At 67.1% G+C, this 15,347-nt stretch overlaps 3 protein-coding genes across 6 annotated transcripts in view; all 3 read left to right on the top strand.

The window, feature by feature from the left end:
* ST3GAL3 (ST3 beta-galactoside alpha-2,3-sialyltransferase 3) overlaps positions 1-5,332 on the top strand; it is a 188,328-nt gene extending 182,996 nt beyond the window's left edge. For all 3 annotated transcript variants that reach the window (XM_062581131.1, XM_062581127.1, XM_062581123.1), the window contains one exon: positions 712-5,332. In XM_062581131.1, the coding sequence (XP_062437115.1) occupies positions 712-801 (90 nt within the window). In that variant the 3' untranslated portion in view covers positions 802-5,332. The remainder of the gene's footprint in view (positions 1-711) is intronic.
* A 3,136-nt stretch (positions 5,333-8,468) lies between these two features.
* On the top strand, positions 8,469-14,233 carry ARTN (artemin). The gene is made up of 4 exons (XM_062580936.1): positions 8,469-8,582; positions 13,034-13,104; positions 13,240-13,429; positions 13,757-14,233. Exons 2-4 carry the CDS (start codon positions 13,039-13,041, stop codon positions 14,191-14,193), a joined length of 693 nt encoding a protein of 230 aa, XP_062436920.1. The 5' UTR covers positions 8,469-8,582; positions 13,034-13,038; the 3' UTR covers positions 14,194-14,233.
* A 939-nt stretch (positions 14,234-15,172) lies between these two features.
* Positions 15,173-15,347, top strand: part of IPO13 (importin 13) — a 42,247-nt gene continuing 42,072 nt past the window's right edge. For both annotated transcript variants that reach the window (XM_062580935.1, XM_062580934.1), the window contains exon 1: positions 15,173-15,251. In XM_062580935.1, coding sequence (XP_062436919.1) covers positions 15,186-15,251 — 66 coding nt within the window. In that variant the 5' untranslated portion in view covers positions 15,173-15,185. The remainder of the gene's footprint in view (positions 15,252-15,347) is intronic.

Raw genomic sequence — 15,347 nt, 5'->3', positions numbered from 1 at the left:
TCTTTCGTCTGATTCCTGGGCTGCCCCAGGTGATCCCAAGTGCACTGAGAAGGGACCACTGCCATCGTGAGGCAGCACCCCCACGTGTTGCCCAGAGGCTGCCCTTAGCAAAGAGCTGTAAAAGAAGGAAACGTGTCCTGCTACCTTACTTTCTGCCACACTGTTCCTCCAGTCACACGTCACCATTTATGCTGTGCTGCTGGACTCGTGTATGGTGGCCTGCGAGGACACTGTAACCAGTTAGATCTACCCCAGGTGAAAGCACCTGGAATGCCTAGATCTCACCATGCCAAAGAAATTCACGCAGCCTGTGCCAACAGGAGACCTCCTACCTCAAATATGTGAGTCTGCTGGCTATATCTGCTTTGCATACGAGATGGACATTAGTCTTCAAGGGATCTGTTCTGCAGCAGAGCCTCACAGCTGTCCTGGAAGTGGTACAACCACTGGCGTCTCTGATGGCCTATGCTTACCCATGCATGGCAGCAGGTGGTCTGCGCAGCACCACACACAGAGCTGGCACTTGCTGCTCAGAAACAGGCCAGCAAGGTAGTTTCTTAGCTGGCATTGGGAAGGGGCTGGTAGCAAGAGCAGAGAAGGGGTTCTTTAGCCTAACCTACTGCACTGCCTCTGCTGACATCTCCCATGGTGTGGGAGCATGCTTATCCAGGATAGTTGCTGATCTCCTCTGTCTTTTCCATTTCCTTGCAGTCCTGGACACACAACATCCAGCGGGAGAAGGAGTTCTTGCGGAAGCTGGTGAAAGCCCGAGTCATCACTGACCTAACCAGTGGGATTTGAGTGGCTGCAGCCACTGCCTCAAAGGGAGGGGAGGAAGACACATGCTGCAGCTCTGGGAACAAGCATTGGCAGCACTCTGCAAGAATCCCACCTCACTGGAGACACGCAGAGATGCCCAGGTGCTCTAGGACGGCCTTCTCACGTTGCCAGGCTGCAAAGGTTGCATCTGCTGCCTCCAGTCCTAGAGCTGGCAGGAGGTGGTCATGGAACTGAATGGGCAGTTCCTGAACTCTGCATTGCAGACGACTCTTCTGTGTCTAGAATTAAAGAGGAAAGACTCAGGAGAGAGAAGAGAGATTTATGAACAAAGCAATTCGTGCCAAATGGGAGGTTGTGCTGCCCTGAAGCAGCAATGCCTGAATGTACAAAGTATTATTTTTTAAAAGAAACTCTGCTGGAATCGTACTAGAAATACCAAGGTGCAAAGCAAAGTCTGCTTGTGCACAGCCCTGAGAAAAGCTCGGCCTTTCCACGCTCCATCTGCATTGTCACTGGCCTCAGGCCTTTCCCCAGGAAAACAAATCCGTCCAAAACTTCAGTGTTGTTGGTGCTGCTATAATTTAAAGGGAGAATGGCTTTCCCTCATTCTCTACTTGGAGTTTCTGGTTGGAGATGAGCATGGGTTTGTTTTTCTGTACTTTTCCTTGCTTCCTGCATAGAGGAAGCAGCAGCAACCACTTATTTGGCTGCATTTTCCATAGCTGTTGCTCTGCCCTGACCCCAACATGGAGCAGGGAGCCAATGGCTTTCTCTGCCTTCAGCAGACCCTCACTGCATTCCTGCCTGTCACAGCGTTGAGGAGCCTGCCTTGTTGTGCTCAAGGTTTTCAGGCCTCTTGGTTTGTGCAGGACCCTTGTGGAGTCCATGCAGACTGGTGTCACCATTTCTGGACAGCATCTCACTTCATTTTTGTGTGGGAGAGGAGTAATTTATTTTTTGGAAGGAGGTCAGATCTTGCGTGGAGATCTGAAGCTTTACAGTGTTTAAGAGCAGGCAGCCGAAGATATGTTTGTTTCATGTTCCTGACTCAATCGTGTTCCCTATTTAAGTGACTTGTAACCTCAGTGATGATGGAGCCTGCTGGCAGGGGTGAGGGGGCCTGCTGGGAACTCTTGCCATCTGCTTGGCCTCTGCTCACTTCATTTCTGAGCTCCTCCCGTGCTACTCTAGCACTGCTGCTCCTCCTGTTTTCAGGAGCATATCGCTTCCTTTGCCGTCTTGGTCCTGAGATGCAGTATTTGCACATTTGATTTGTATACGTACTTCAAAGGAGCTGGAATAAACTGAGCAGTGTGGACAAGTGTGAGGCTGGTGGGGTGGTCTTATCTGTCTGGAGACTGTGGGCAGAATGGAGCCTGCTGGGGGAATGGGTACAGGTCCAAATGCGCTCACACTCTCGTCTAGCCTGAAAGGGGCCAGACTGTACCTGCAAAGGGGCAGCGTGGACTCCACGCCTCAAGCCAAGTCCCTGTGTGTCAAGGCACCTGTGTGCAGCCAGCCCTTGGGGAGATCAGTGGAAGCGGTCTCCAGGAGGGGTGTTAGCAGGACTCATGGTCGTGGCGCTGTATCTGATGTTGTCCAGAGGACTGCAGTCTGCCTTGCTCTCAGCTGGAGGGGGAATGTAGCCCTCACATGGATGAATAGGGAAAGGATGCTCAGAGCAGGGCTTGCATGGGCTCCCCCAGGCCACCTCTGCCCCTGTTGCCTTGCAGTGGGTGACGGTTTCTGGGCTGAGACCCCGCAGGGGATGCATAGGATGGGACAAGCGATGAAGCAGGCATGGGGCAGAAGAGCAAACCATACAAACTGGTTTGAGACCAGCTCCAGAAGAGGCAAGTCTGTCTCAACATGGTGCTGGCCACATCCTCAGCTGGGACATGCCCCTCAGGAGCCTCTCTTTTGTGGGGTACCCAGTATGCCCATAGTCAAGGAGCCTGCTCGGAGGTGAGTCCTATCCAGCTTCTGGTCAGGGCTGCTCCCTATCTAGTAGTCTGGACATAGCTCAAAGATCCTGCCTCTTCCAGGCCCCAGAGGGCAAAGAGAGGCTGAGAGGCTCGCTATTGCCCTTGTCCTTGCCTCCTCATCCCAGCCCTGCCCCAGTGGCTCTGCCTGTCTGTCCAAGCCAGGCAATCCCTGCTCCCCCCAGGGACTTCTCTGCTCTGGCAGTTCCTGCTCCTGGGATTCTCCCTGGGCTTTCCTGCATGCTGGGCCAGTGCCGTGACTGGCACTTGTTTGAGTATTCCTTCCCCCTCCCCCCTCCCTTTTTTTATTCCGGTTGGAGGAACTGGGTTTCCAGGGCTCTCACCAAGTGACATTCCCTCTGTGGTCCCTACATGCTGAAGCCCTCCCAAGGTGACAGTGGGGGGTCTGGGCTGGAGGTTGTTACTGAGGACCGGGTGGGCACTGTCCTCCATCTTGGAGCTTGAATTGGGTTTCTAACCAGCTACTGCAGGAGCCCTGGGGCAGTGATGGGCAGTGTCCACATGACTGTCGAGCTGAGATGTCAGAGAACAGGACAGCCACAGCGGGGAGGAGGAAGAGGGTTAGGAAGAGCCTTCAGTATCAGTGCTGGGCCCTTCTCTACCCCTCAGAGGAGCAGAGACATGAGGCCGTTCAGGAGGGGAATCGTTTGTGATTCCCCTCGTGCTCGCTGTTGCAGACAGTGCAGCACACAGTGACAAACCATCTCCTGGACACCTGGACAGCTGTGACCATCCTTCTGTGCTGTGGACTGAAGACCTGGACTAGACCTTTTGCTAGAAGGATCCTGTGGTCCTAGGATTAGCTGCAGGGAGTGCACCCACCCACTGAGACTTACAGTGGCATTGCATTTAATTTTGTCCCTTTTATCCAACACTACAACATTGTGGAGCACCTTTATCCTCTGTCTCACTGGCTCCAAGCCCTTGGAGGGAACATCTCCCCTACTCTGCCTTCCTGGTGGGAAACCCTCCCTGCAGACCATGGAGGTGACTCCAGTGGCGATCTCTAGGCAGAGGTGCCCAGGCTAATTAGATAAGTTCATGGCCTAGAGTGACTGCGGTGGGTCAAGACCCCATCTTGCAGGCAGAAGGCGAGAGAATGGGGAGTGCTGGAGACTCCCTGCCGCTGCTGTCTCCCTGTGCCGAGGAGCTCTCGGCAGGGCCCACAGTGGGGTCGGACAGGGCAAGCCCGCGGCCAGGCCCCGGGGACGCTGCTGGTGCGTGCCCCAGCCCCGCTGGCTCTCCCTCCTGGAGGCCCTTTCTTTGGTTCATTGCCCACATGCACCTGCAGCCACCTCCCGCCCTCGGAAAGGCTGCAGCCCTGCCAGCCCGAGCGGTGCGTGCGGGTCAGGGCAGGGTCAGTGGGACGGATGCGAGTCTTGGCCTCTCCCTGCCGTGACTCACCTTCTCGTCTTGGAAGGGAGAGCCCAGGGGAATTCTCCGCGACCTAAATATAGAGCAGGGTTGCCTGACGCCTCTGACGCGCTGCTGTGCAGAAGGGCCGTTCTGGTGGCAGGGAACCTGCCTGGAGAGAGGCTGGGGAGGTCAGGGGTGCGAACAGTCCTGCGATGTGGGAGAGCCCAGTGCGGGATGCTGCCACAGGGTCTTGCTCCTGCCTGGGCAGAGAGCAGGTTTGAGGGTGCTACTGGCCTGCAGGGACACTGGCACGCACCAGCTTGGGGGAGAAGGGCTGCCGGGGAGCTGCCACCGTGCTAACTGCAGCATGAGCAGGTGCCACCAGGCTGCTCAAGCACGTGGGGCGTGCAGCCCTCCCTGGTGCCACTGTCCCAGCATTGAGATCCCCCACCAGCTCACCCCAGGGCAGGTCTCCAGCTCACACATGCCAAATGGAGGCAGCAGGGCAGGATCCGCTGCTGCCCAGCATCCCTCAGCCCAGCACTCCTCGCTCCAGCGTCCTTCCACCAAGTATCCCTTGGTCTGGCATCTCCAGACTTCCAGGGATTCCCTTGTCCTGGGGGAGAGCAGCAGGGAGGGCAGGAGGCCCTGCCCCATTGGGCTGCTGGGGCACTGGTGGGAAGGTGCCAAGCCAGGGCTATCTGTCCATCTGTGTGTATCTACCTGGTGGTGTTGGGGAGCTCTTCTGCAGCCAGTGGGCAGCCCAGGTACAGGCAGCACCTGGGACAGGCAAGGGCTTCCGGGCTGCCTGGCACGTGGCACCCGCTGGCTCCCTTGCCACCAGCGCGGCGCGTGCAGTCAGTTGGAGCATGTGTCACGCGAGCAACAAAGTATTACCGACACTTCCTTTGGTGTGGGCGACGCAGGCGCCTGCCCAGCTCCCCTGGGCACCAGCTCCCCGCACAGCCTGCGGTCCTGCAGAGGCTCGCTCCAAAGGCCGGAGAGCTCGCCGGTACTGTGTGAAGCTGAGAAGCAAGAACTCAATGAGTTTTTTAAAAAATTAGTTTTAGTTTCTGCATTTTTTTTTATTTTCCCCTCTAGGCAGGGAGGGCAGGAGTCTTGTGGCTCCTCCAGGCCAGCTTATGTCACATCAATTCAGTCATATCACAGAAGCAATAAAGCTATCAAACAAGCTCGGCTGGTCTCTTTCTTCTGCTGCCTTTAGCCATTTTGAGGGGAGGCATAGGGATTCCCCTGCCTGGGCTATCCCAGCCTGATTTAACTCTTGACTCCTCCAAGGAAGTAGCCTGAGGGCTCCTGCTGGGAGACCACAGCAGGCCAATCCCACAGGCCGAGGCACTAGGGAGAAGAGAGGGCTGTGGTCTTTCTTGGGGGCAGCCAGAGGGGCTGCCAGTCCTGAGCCCATGGGATTCCTGCACGGCACCTGGCTCTCTGTCCCGCTTGCTGCACACCTGGCACCACGTTCCCAGCACCCACTGCAAGCCACCGGGAAGGCACCCAGGACCCGTTCTCCCATACCTGCCAACATGGCACTCCATGGCGGACAGCTGGCAAGGCTGGACACCAGGTTACCCACTCTGATCCATGCAGCACAAGTATCAAAGCCCAGCGTAGTCCAACTCTGGGGCACAGGCAGAGGAGAGCAAATCTAGAGCCTCTCTTGGTGGGAATGAGCTGCCTGTGTCTCTGCCTCCGTCTGGGGCCTTGCTCAGGAACCCCGGCAGCAGCGTTGCCTGCAGTCCCCAGGGATGCAGCAGCAATCAGGACTCAGCGTGGCACCACTGAAGGCAGGTGTCTGCCCAAGTGACCTTCTCAGCACAGTATCCAGGAAAGAAACGATTTAGGAAACCAGGTACTGAGGCTGTGACTGACTCCAGCCCCTGCCAGGTCCCAGAGAAAGGAGCATAACCCCTGCTGCAAACCCTGGCAATGCTGCAGGGCTTCCAGGACTAGCTACAGGGGGACACTCCCACCACTCGGGGGAGTGGGCTGACTGCTCCCAGGAGGGTGACACATTTGCCAGACCTGCCTGGTCCCAGATATAAGGGGTGGCTTCCTGCCAGCACTGGTGGGACACGACAGAGGCAATCACCTCCCCAGTGTGCAACTGCAAGCTACAAATCTCTTCCAGAAATTAGATGTTGGAGCTGGGCCATGAAGGGATCTGCTGGAGCTGCTCAAATCCCTCTTCTACACTTGCTCTCTTCCAGGCCCTTGAAGAGTGGAGCAACCGACATGAATGGCCTGGCCCAGCCCCAGATGTGGCCCGTATCCCATTCTGGCCTTTGGGAGGGCTGGTGCAGAGCAGGGGGCAGAGCCTAGGATCAGAGCACAGCCAGGATAGCCCATGGGAAGTTGAAGTTAGTAGAAACAAAGACATCATCTGAGTTTAAAGATGTCCCTAAAGGAGCCACATAGCCACTGAGACATGAATGATGCAACTGGTTCATCTCCTCATGGCTCTCCCCCCACGTGTGTTCCTGTCAAAAATAATTATGACCTTGTGCCAGCATGGTGGGGGCTGTGGTTTGCTCAGTCCTGCTGTCCAGCAAGACCACATGATCCTCTTCCAGCCTCCCACAAGGTGGGCACCTTCCAGGAACAGGCATCACAGTGCCAGGGACAAGCTTCCTGGGGCAGAGCCATCACTCAGCTCACAGGAGCCCAAAGGGAGAGAGCTGGGCTTCAGGTCCACATAGGAAATGCTACCTCCTGCCAGCTTGGTCTCTGGAGGTTGGGGAGGAAGTGCTGGTGGTGGGATATGCTCATGCCAGGCTGTGGGCAGCAGCAGGGTCACGTCTCCTGGGACAAGCTCCAGGGACAGAGGAGGAAGCTGTGGCCCCCACGTTTCTGGGGTAGCAGCTACAATCAGGGAGCCCCTAATAGAGGGGAGAGGCCAGGCTTTGCACAGCCGCCCTCTGAGCAGGCCAGCAGGACTGGGGAAGCCAGGGCCAGTCCCCGGCCCAGGGGGTGCAGAGGGGCCCCTCTGGGATGCCCAAGCTCCCCAGGGGAGGCTGCTGGCTGCGACAGGGCTCCCAGCTTGGCCAGCATCCCTGGGGCCAAGCTGTCCTTGGGGCCGTGCCCAGCTGGGACTAGGGTCCCTGCCGGCATGTCTGCCTGCCCTGGGGCATGCAGAGTGCTCTGCTGGGAGGTACAGCACCCACCTACAGCCCTGGCCCCCTTTGCCTCTCATCCCCTCACGCAGCAGCTGGCTCTCCAGCTGGCTCTCCCCTGCTGCCACCTGCATCGTGCGCGCGAGCATCTCCGCAGCTCCACAGCTCCCTGCTCTGCCACGAGGATGTGAGGACCAGCCAGACCACAGGGGAGGTGGCAGGGGACCAGGTGCCCCACATGGGGTGAGCCAGCACCTTCAGCTGTGTCCCCCAGCACCATCACAGCCCCAAGGGCTGGCTGCGGGAGATGCAGCCTTGCCCTCTGTTATCAGCCCCTCCTGGCCAGCTTCCCCGCATGGACATGGCTGTGGCCAGTCCCAGCCCCACGCGGATGGCCAGGCAGCCTGGGCAAGATGTGCCAGCCCTATGCAGGCTACAGAGCAGGCAGTGGCAATGCCTGAGTCTGCAGCCTTGTGAAGGGAAGGACCCCATCTCCCGTCCCCCATCCCCAGCTCCTTCCCCACCTCAGGGACACTCCTGTGCCCTCGAACCTCCACAGCCACCCTCACGCCATCCCTGCTAGCGGTGGTGGGGACGGCTTGGCCGGAGCCACCGGTGTAAGCACATTCCCCGGCAGGTGATGGTGCAGGAGGGCCGCAGGAGCTGTCATCCCCGTGCTGGATAATCCACCGAGATGAGACGAGACGAGACGGACGGCTCTGCCGGCAGCTCGCGGGCACCAGCCAGCCCTCCCGGCCACGGGAGCTCCGGACGCCGCACGGCAGGGAAGCAGTTAACCCGGCGCAGGGCCTGGGGCAGACCCCACGGGCGTCCCAGCCCGGCGTGCAGCCGCAGCGCAGCCGGCGAGCGAGCCGCTGGCCCCGCTCCAGAGGGGGAGTTATATAAGCCCAAGGATATTGTGCTGACACGGTTAAGCCTTGCCTGGGCAGATGACACGGCACGCAGCATCCCGGGGCGCGCAGCCCGCCGGGCGGCCTCCGGCCCCCGGAGCAGGCAGGGCCCGGGGGGCCGGCGAGCCATGAGGGCCGGCCCGGGGGGGCTTGCCCAGCCTGGGCTCTGCCCCGGCGGCCCGCTCCGGCCGGGGGAGCACGTGCGAAGCGGGGCCGAGCGGAGGCGGCTCTGGGATTTGGCACGTTTGCAAGGAGCACTCGAGAGCCCCGGGATGGACGTGGAGGGCCCTGGGCGGTGACGTAAGGACTTGCACGGGCTCGGCTCCGCTCGCCAGCCGGCCCCCATGTCCCCGGGGCCTGCGACGGCCCCGGCGGAGGCAGGCAGGGAGACGGCAGAGGTAAGGAGCCGTGCGTTGGGTGGCCGCGCTGGGGTGGACCTGGCCGCGGGGCACCCGTGGGCCGCGGGTGCGGGGCGCGGGCGGGCTGGGAGGCAGGGCAGGGAGGCCCGACTCCTCCTCCAGCGAGGCCGGACGTGAACGCAAGGCACACACCGGTGGCCCGAGGTGGCTCAGACACCCCGGGATGCTGGCCAGCCCCGTCGTGGCCCAGACATGTAGGGATGGTCCCAGCCCTGCAAACCATCCCCACAGGTCCCACCACCCCACTCAGCCTCCCCGTGGGGCCCAGCTGCCCCACTCTGTGCCCCATTTTTCATGGGGCTGCGACCCCCCCCCCTCCCCCGCCATGCAGGGGGGCTCTGTAGGGCTATGCCTCCCCTCCCCCTTCAGGGAGGGATGAATTCGCCCCCCCCCCCCCGAGACTCCTGGCAGGGGGTGTCCGTGTGTCCGTCCTGCCCGGTGTTGTGGCCGGGGGGGCTGGAGCAGGGGTCCCGCTCTGCCGGAGCATGGCTGGATTCCCCGGCCGTCGGGGCGCCCGGCCGTGTGCCCCGAGCCCCGCAGAAGGGCATCCGGCCGTCGGAGTGCGAGTCCGTCGGGACGTGCCTCCGCCGGCCCCGGGCAGCGCAGCGGGCGTCTGTCCGCCCTGGGCCGCCCGCAGACAGGGAGCGGTGCCGGGGCAGGTCCGGTGCCGGTGCGGGTCCCGGTGGCGGGTCCAGCCCTGGAGTGGGTCGGGGCGCGGGTCCGGGTCCCGGTGCAGCTCCCGGGCTGAGCTCCGGTCCGGAGGGTGCCCGTCCCGGCGGCGATCGGGGTGCGGTCCCGGCGTCGGTGCCGTCCTGGCGCCGGGTGGGTCGGGGTCGGGTCTCGGTGCTGGTCCGGGTGCGGGACGGGGTCTGGTCTCGGTGCCAGACCCGAGGCGGGCCGGTTTGGGGTGCCGGTGCCGGTGCCGGTGCCCGCCCCGCCGGTCAGGTGACGGCGGCTGGAATTTGACACCGGCGGCGGCGGGAGCGGGATGGAGCCGCCGCTGCCTCGCACTGCGCGCCCGCCGGCGCCGGCACCGGCACGCGGAGCCGGCACCGCGCCCCGAGGCGCAGCGGCGGCGGCGGCGGCACCGGCCCCCGACCCCGACCCGGCGCCGTCGCCGGCCCCGGCCCCGGGAGCGGGAGCCGGTGCCGGCGGGGCAGCGGCGGCCCCCGCCCGCGCCCCGCCCCGGCGCGGCGGCGGCGGGCGGCGGGGGCCGGCGGGCAGCGGAGGCGACGCGGGGCCGCGGCGGCGCGGGGGCCGCTCGCCGCCGCGGGCACGGTGAGTGCGGGCCGCTCGGGGCGGCGGGCGGCAGCGCGGGGGCGCCGCCGGCCGCGGACGGGCTTCGCTGGCGGCAGCCCCGGGGGGGGGGCGAGGCGGGCGCGCCGGGGCAGGGGTCTCACCACCCCTGGCGTGGGCTCCCTCCCCACCGCGGGGCCGCCCCGCCGCCCTTCCGCGGGCTCTGCCCCGGCCCCGGCGCTGGGCCGGGAGCGGGACCGGCCCCCGCGCACAGGCGGGGGCTGCCCGCGGGCGCCCGGCTGCCCGCTGCTCCAGGGCCGGGGCGCGGGGCCGGCGCCCCGGGAGCGCGGAGCCGGCGCTGGCGCAGCGCGGGCCCCTCCGGATCAGCGGGGCTTCGCTTTCTCTGGGCTGGAGCGGCGGTCGGGCTCGGCGTACGCGTCCCACGTGCCCGGCTGCGGCCTGCCCCCGGCTTGGCGCGACCCGTGCCAGCCGCGCGTCCCGCGCCTGGCCGGTTTGTAGCCTCCCTCGGTCCTGCGGGGAGCAGGGCGCGGGGCTGCCAGGCCTCCTCCAGCGCGGCTCCGCAGCACTCCGCGGGTGCCCTCGGTGCGTCTCCACGCAGCCCCCCTCGCTCGCTCAGGGCCAGGCTGCTCGCCCGGCCGCAGCGGCTCCCTCGGGGCCGGTGAGCGGCCGGGGCACCCCGCAGCCCCAGCGCTTGCACGTCGCCAGCAGCGGCAGCTCTGGGCCCCAAGATGCTCCTGCGGATGTGGGGGCTCCCGCGCGCTCTGCCCCAGCAGCGCTTCCAGAGCGGCTCTCGCCTTTGTGCTGGTGGCCCCGGGATGGGGCGTCACCCCCAGCCCTGCCACCCTGCTCCGGCTGCCAAGGTCCCTCCTGCCCCACGGTTGGGTTTCTCCCCATGGCGCTGCTGCAGAGCCCCTCGGCAGGAGGTGCCTGTGGCAGGGGGTCAGGCTGGCCGGGCCCTGGGACGGACCAGGCCTGATCCAGACGCAGGAAAGGGGTGCTGTGCGAGCTAACTGCACATACAGGCTCTACCAGCCCTAGTGGGAGGCAGAGGCTGTCCCCGCTGGGCTAGATCCCTGCCTGGGAGCTGAGGGGCTGCCATGGGGCGTGGAGGCACCAGCTGGCCGTGGGGGACCCCAGGAGCTTGGCTTAGCGCTGCTCAGGCTCCAGCCAGACCCGGTGCGGCTGCCGGGCCGGGGCTGAGCAGAGCCGGCTGCTGCCCGCGCTCCCCACCGAGGTGCCAAGCAGGCACTCGTGGCGCTGAGGTCCTGCTGCGCTTGGAGCCCAGCCCTGAGGAGGCCACGTGTGTCTCTGGAGACTTCCACAGGTTGCATCCCTGTAGCATCAGATTTGGGTCCTGCTGGGATTCTCCAGGAGACACGGTGAAGTGGGCAGAGGTGGTGGGGGTGAAGGGCTGCCTTTCCCTTGCCCCAGCTCCAGGTGAGGACCAAGAGGGGCTGGCGGAGCCGTGTTGCCTGCCTGGGGCTGGGACTGATTTTCCTTCTGCCTCCCTGGGATTGGCAAGGCCCCGGAGTGGCGCGAGCAGAGCCCGGGGCCGTGCTGCCGCCGGATGGGAAAAGCCTGAATTGCATCTCGGCGCCGCGCGTCCGGCTGGACGGTCCCGCTGCGGGCCAGGGCCCCGCGCGGCTTTGCTCGAGCGCAGCTGCGGCGTGGCGCCCGCGTGCCTGCTCCCCGTGCTGGGCACTCCTTCGTCCCAGGGACCCTCGGTGGCAGCGTTTGGCCCTTTTGGCAGGGCCGGGGATGCTCTGAGCGCCGGGGAGGGCGGGAGGCAGCTGGGGTGGGGGGGGCCGGCTGCGCTGCACGGCCCGTGGGCTCCGCTCCCGGAGCCGCTGTGTCATTGCTTGGCCCCTGGCCCGCCTGGAGGAAGAGCCCCCCGCGCCGGCGGGCCGTCCCGGGGCCGCGGCCGTGCGAGCGAGGCCCGGCGGGCTGGGAGGCCCCCGCTCCTCCCAGCGGGGCCCGGGGACCCTCGCCTGGCTCCTCCGGGGGTGCAGGCCTGGGAAATCGGTGACCCGGTGGCAGCGGCTGGCGCGGGGCCACGGCTGCCACGGGAGCGACGTGCTACGTGCGCCGTGCTTGGCCAGGCTGCGGCCGGCTGGGGTTTGCCGGTGCCAGCACCGGGGCCGCATCCTGCACTGTGCACGGCACCCAGCTCGGCCTCTTGCTGCAGCATTTCTACTGGGACGCGGGAGGGACTGGTTTTGTGTTCCCATCCCAGCAGCGCCCCGGCCATTTCCCCTCGCCCTTCAGCCGTGAGCAGGCTGCTCCGCATGTGCCAGCGCAGCAGCGCGCAGCGTGCGCCGGGGCAGAGCCGGGGTGGAGACGAGGGGAACTCCTTGCTGCGGGATGCCACCGAGCTCGGCACCGGGACAGGGCCAGTCCCGTCCTGCAAGGTGGACGCAGCCGACAGTCAGACCCCGACCCCGCGCGGCGCTCGTGGCTTGGAGCCACAGGGGCCTCCCCGCACCCTCGGCGAGCCGGGGAAGGGGCTGCAACGTGGGGGGCACGTAGGGAGCTGCCCTCTGCTCCCCCTGGGGCACATTGCCCCGTGGCGCCGTGCACCTTGCTCCCTGGGAGCCGTGTGCGGGCCGGCGTGAGTTGCCCCGCACGTGGCGGGGAGCAGAGGTGCCGGGACGAGCGACTCCAGAGAGCCCAGCGTGGCCGCCCAGCGCCTCGCCGTGCCCCGCCGGGAGTGCCCGTTCACGGGCTGCTCCGGGACATGGGCAGCGGGCCGGGGAGCGAGCGTGGGGCCGGAGTGAGGGGGGAGATGGACACATGGCTGCACTCGGGGATCCTGCGCTAATGGATTTGGAGTTTCCAAGGTCAGGCTCCCACTGCCAGCAAGAAAAACATTCCCAGGGAAAGGCCATGGGAAAGGGGCCCCCCCGCGGCGCTCCCAGCCCCAGCCCGCTGCCTTGCGGCACAGCCTGGCATCCCGGGCCGCTCGCGCGAGGAGCTGGCTGCGTCCCCAGCGAGGAGAGGTGCTGGGCGAAGGCCGGGCCGCCCCGGCCGGATCTCCGGGGAGGGGCGCGCGGGGCGGCGAGGGCGCCGGGACCACGCGGGGCAGGCGCGGGCGCCGGGGCTGGCCGGGCCGCGGGGTGCCCACGCTGCCCGGCGCGGCGCAGCGCGGGCGCTGACCTGTGCCCTTGTGCTTGCAGCCAGCATGGAGCAGCGAGCGGGGCCACCGGAGCCCAGACCTGCAGGACCCGCCGCCCACCCGCGCCCCAAGGTGAGGCCAGGCCCGGCCGGCCGGGAGCCCGCCGCGGCGCGGGGCCCCCCGCGTCCCTGTCCCCGGCCGCCCCGCCGGCCGGCAGCCTCGTCCCCGAGGCCGGAGCTCAGCCCGCCGCGCCGCGCTGTGTCGCAGGAGGGGACGCGCTGGGGGGTCCTGGCCATCCTCTCGCTGCTGGCCGGGCTGGCCACGGGCACCCTGCAGAGCCGGCACCGCAACGAGACCCTGGAGGCGGCCCCCACGCCGGGGGGCACGGCCACCGCCGGCCCCGGAGCGGAGGACGGCGTGGAGATGCCCCTCGCCGCCGCCTGGAGCCAGCTGCACGGTGGGTACCGGGCATGCCGCCGGTGTCACCCGCAGGACCCCTGGCCACGGTGTCCCCGTGTGCCGGGCTCTGGTGGCACGGGGGCCCCGGGGCCAAGGAGGGGGTGGCTGGGTGCCCCCGGCTTGCGCGGTGGCCGGCGGGTGGGGGGGGCTCGTGGTGAGGGATCACCGCGGGGGACAGCCAGCGTCCTGGGCCACCAGGAGCCAGCCGGCGCCGGCCCAGCCCCGCGCATCCTCCTTCCTCCGGCACATCCTGCCGGCTGGGGCTCCCTGCGGGTGCTGCGAGAGCCGCGGCGGGCACGGGCCCCACAGTGCCTTCTGCACGCAGGGGACAACGCGACGACGGGGGGCCCGGGCGACGCGGAGCTGGCCGATGACCTGCTGCTGCGGGCCGAGCGCTCGCCGCCGGGCGCCGGCAAGGGCAAGAAGGCGGCGCGGAAATCGTCGCGGGGCACCCGCGGGCGCAACTGCCACATCCGCAACCTGATGGTGAAGGTGCGCGACCTGGGCCTGGGCTTCAACTCGGACGAGATCGTGCTCTTCAAGTACTGCAGCGGGTCGTGCCACCGGGCGCGCAGCAACTACGACCTGACGCTGGGCAGCCTGCTGCGGCAGCAGCTCATCGCCCCGGGGCCCCAGGAGCGGGTGCTCAGCCACCCCTGCTGCCGGCCCACCCGCTACGAGGCCGTGTCCTTCATGGACGTGCAGAACACGTGGCAGACGGTGGAGAAGCTCTCGGCGGCCGAGTGCAGCTGCATCGGCTGAAGCGGGGGCCGCCGGCTCGGCGACGCGCGGCGGCGGCGGCGGCAGCACCCGCCCGGCTGCCGGCCCGGAGGAGCGGCGGGAAGGGCGCAGCCGGAGGCAGGCGCCCCCGGGTTTAACGTGCCCCGGCGAGGGGCCCGGGGCGGCCGTGCGGGGCGCAGCCAGGGGCGCCCCGGGGCCGGGCTGCGCCGGCGCGCGGTGGCGGGCTCGCGGCCGGGCCGGCGGTGGGTGCGGGGTGCCCCGGCACGGGGACACGCCGGGCGCCCCCCGCTCAGCGCCGGGGGGGGTGGGGGGTGGCGGGGTCCCGTGCTGCCCCCACGGTGCTGCGGCACTGAACTATTTATTACTCTAAATTATTTATTTATTGTTCTCGAGCGGCAGCTCCTATTTATGACTCCGGGCCCGCGGGGGCCGGGTGTGATTTAGCGCCAGCGCTGGTGCGCGGCCCCGGGGCTGCGGCCAGCAGCGCCCCGTCCCCAGCCGGGGGCGCCTCCTGCCCCCCGCCCGCCTTTTCTATGGTTTGTAAAATCGGGGAGAAACTCTATTTTTGTACAGTCGCCTTTTCCGGTAGCAATAAAGCGATGGGCTCCGTGTCCAGCCTCGCCTCCGCGCCGCGCGGCCGGGCGGCCCGGGGCGGCGCGCGGCGCGGCCGGCAGGGGGCGCGCGGCCGCGGCACTGCGGCTCCCGGCGGGCGGCGCGCGCGCGCGCGCGGCGCGAGGCCCCGGGCTGCCCGGCCGCGCCTGCCGGGCGAGGCGGCGCGGCGCCGCCCCGCTTCCGCTTCCGGTTCCGCTTCTTCCGGGCGCGGGGGCGCGGGGCCGCTCCGGGCGCCTGTGGCGGCCGCAGCGCCGCCTCGCGTGGCGGCGGGCGGCGGGCGGCGGGCGGGGGCGGTGCCGCCGCCCCCGGCGGGGCGGGGCGGGAGGCGGGTCCCGCCGCGATGCGGCTGCCCGCGCGCCGCCGCCGCGCGCCCGCCGCCGCCGCCTAGCGCCGCCGCAGCCATGGAGCGGAGGGCGGAGGCGCCGCCGCCGCCAGGCCTCGACTTCACCGTGGAGAACGTGGAAAAGGTGGGCGCGAGCCGGCGGCGCCGCGCCGGGCCGGGCCGGGCCGGGCCGGGCGGCGAAAGGCCGGAGCGGGGCTCGGCCGCGTGGGGGGCGGCGCGC

Source organism: Rhea pennata, chromosome 8 (assembly GCF_028389875.1).
Source record: "Rhea pennata isolate bPtePen1 chromosome 8, bPtePen1.pri, whole genome shotgun sequence".
NCBI classification, from domain to species: domain Eukaryota; kingdom Metazoa; phylum Chordata; class Aves; order Rheiformes; family Rheidae; genus Rhea; species Rhea pennata.
This window is presented reverse-complemented; position numbering and strand designations above follow the sequence as displayed.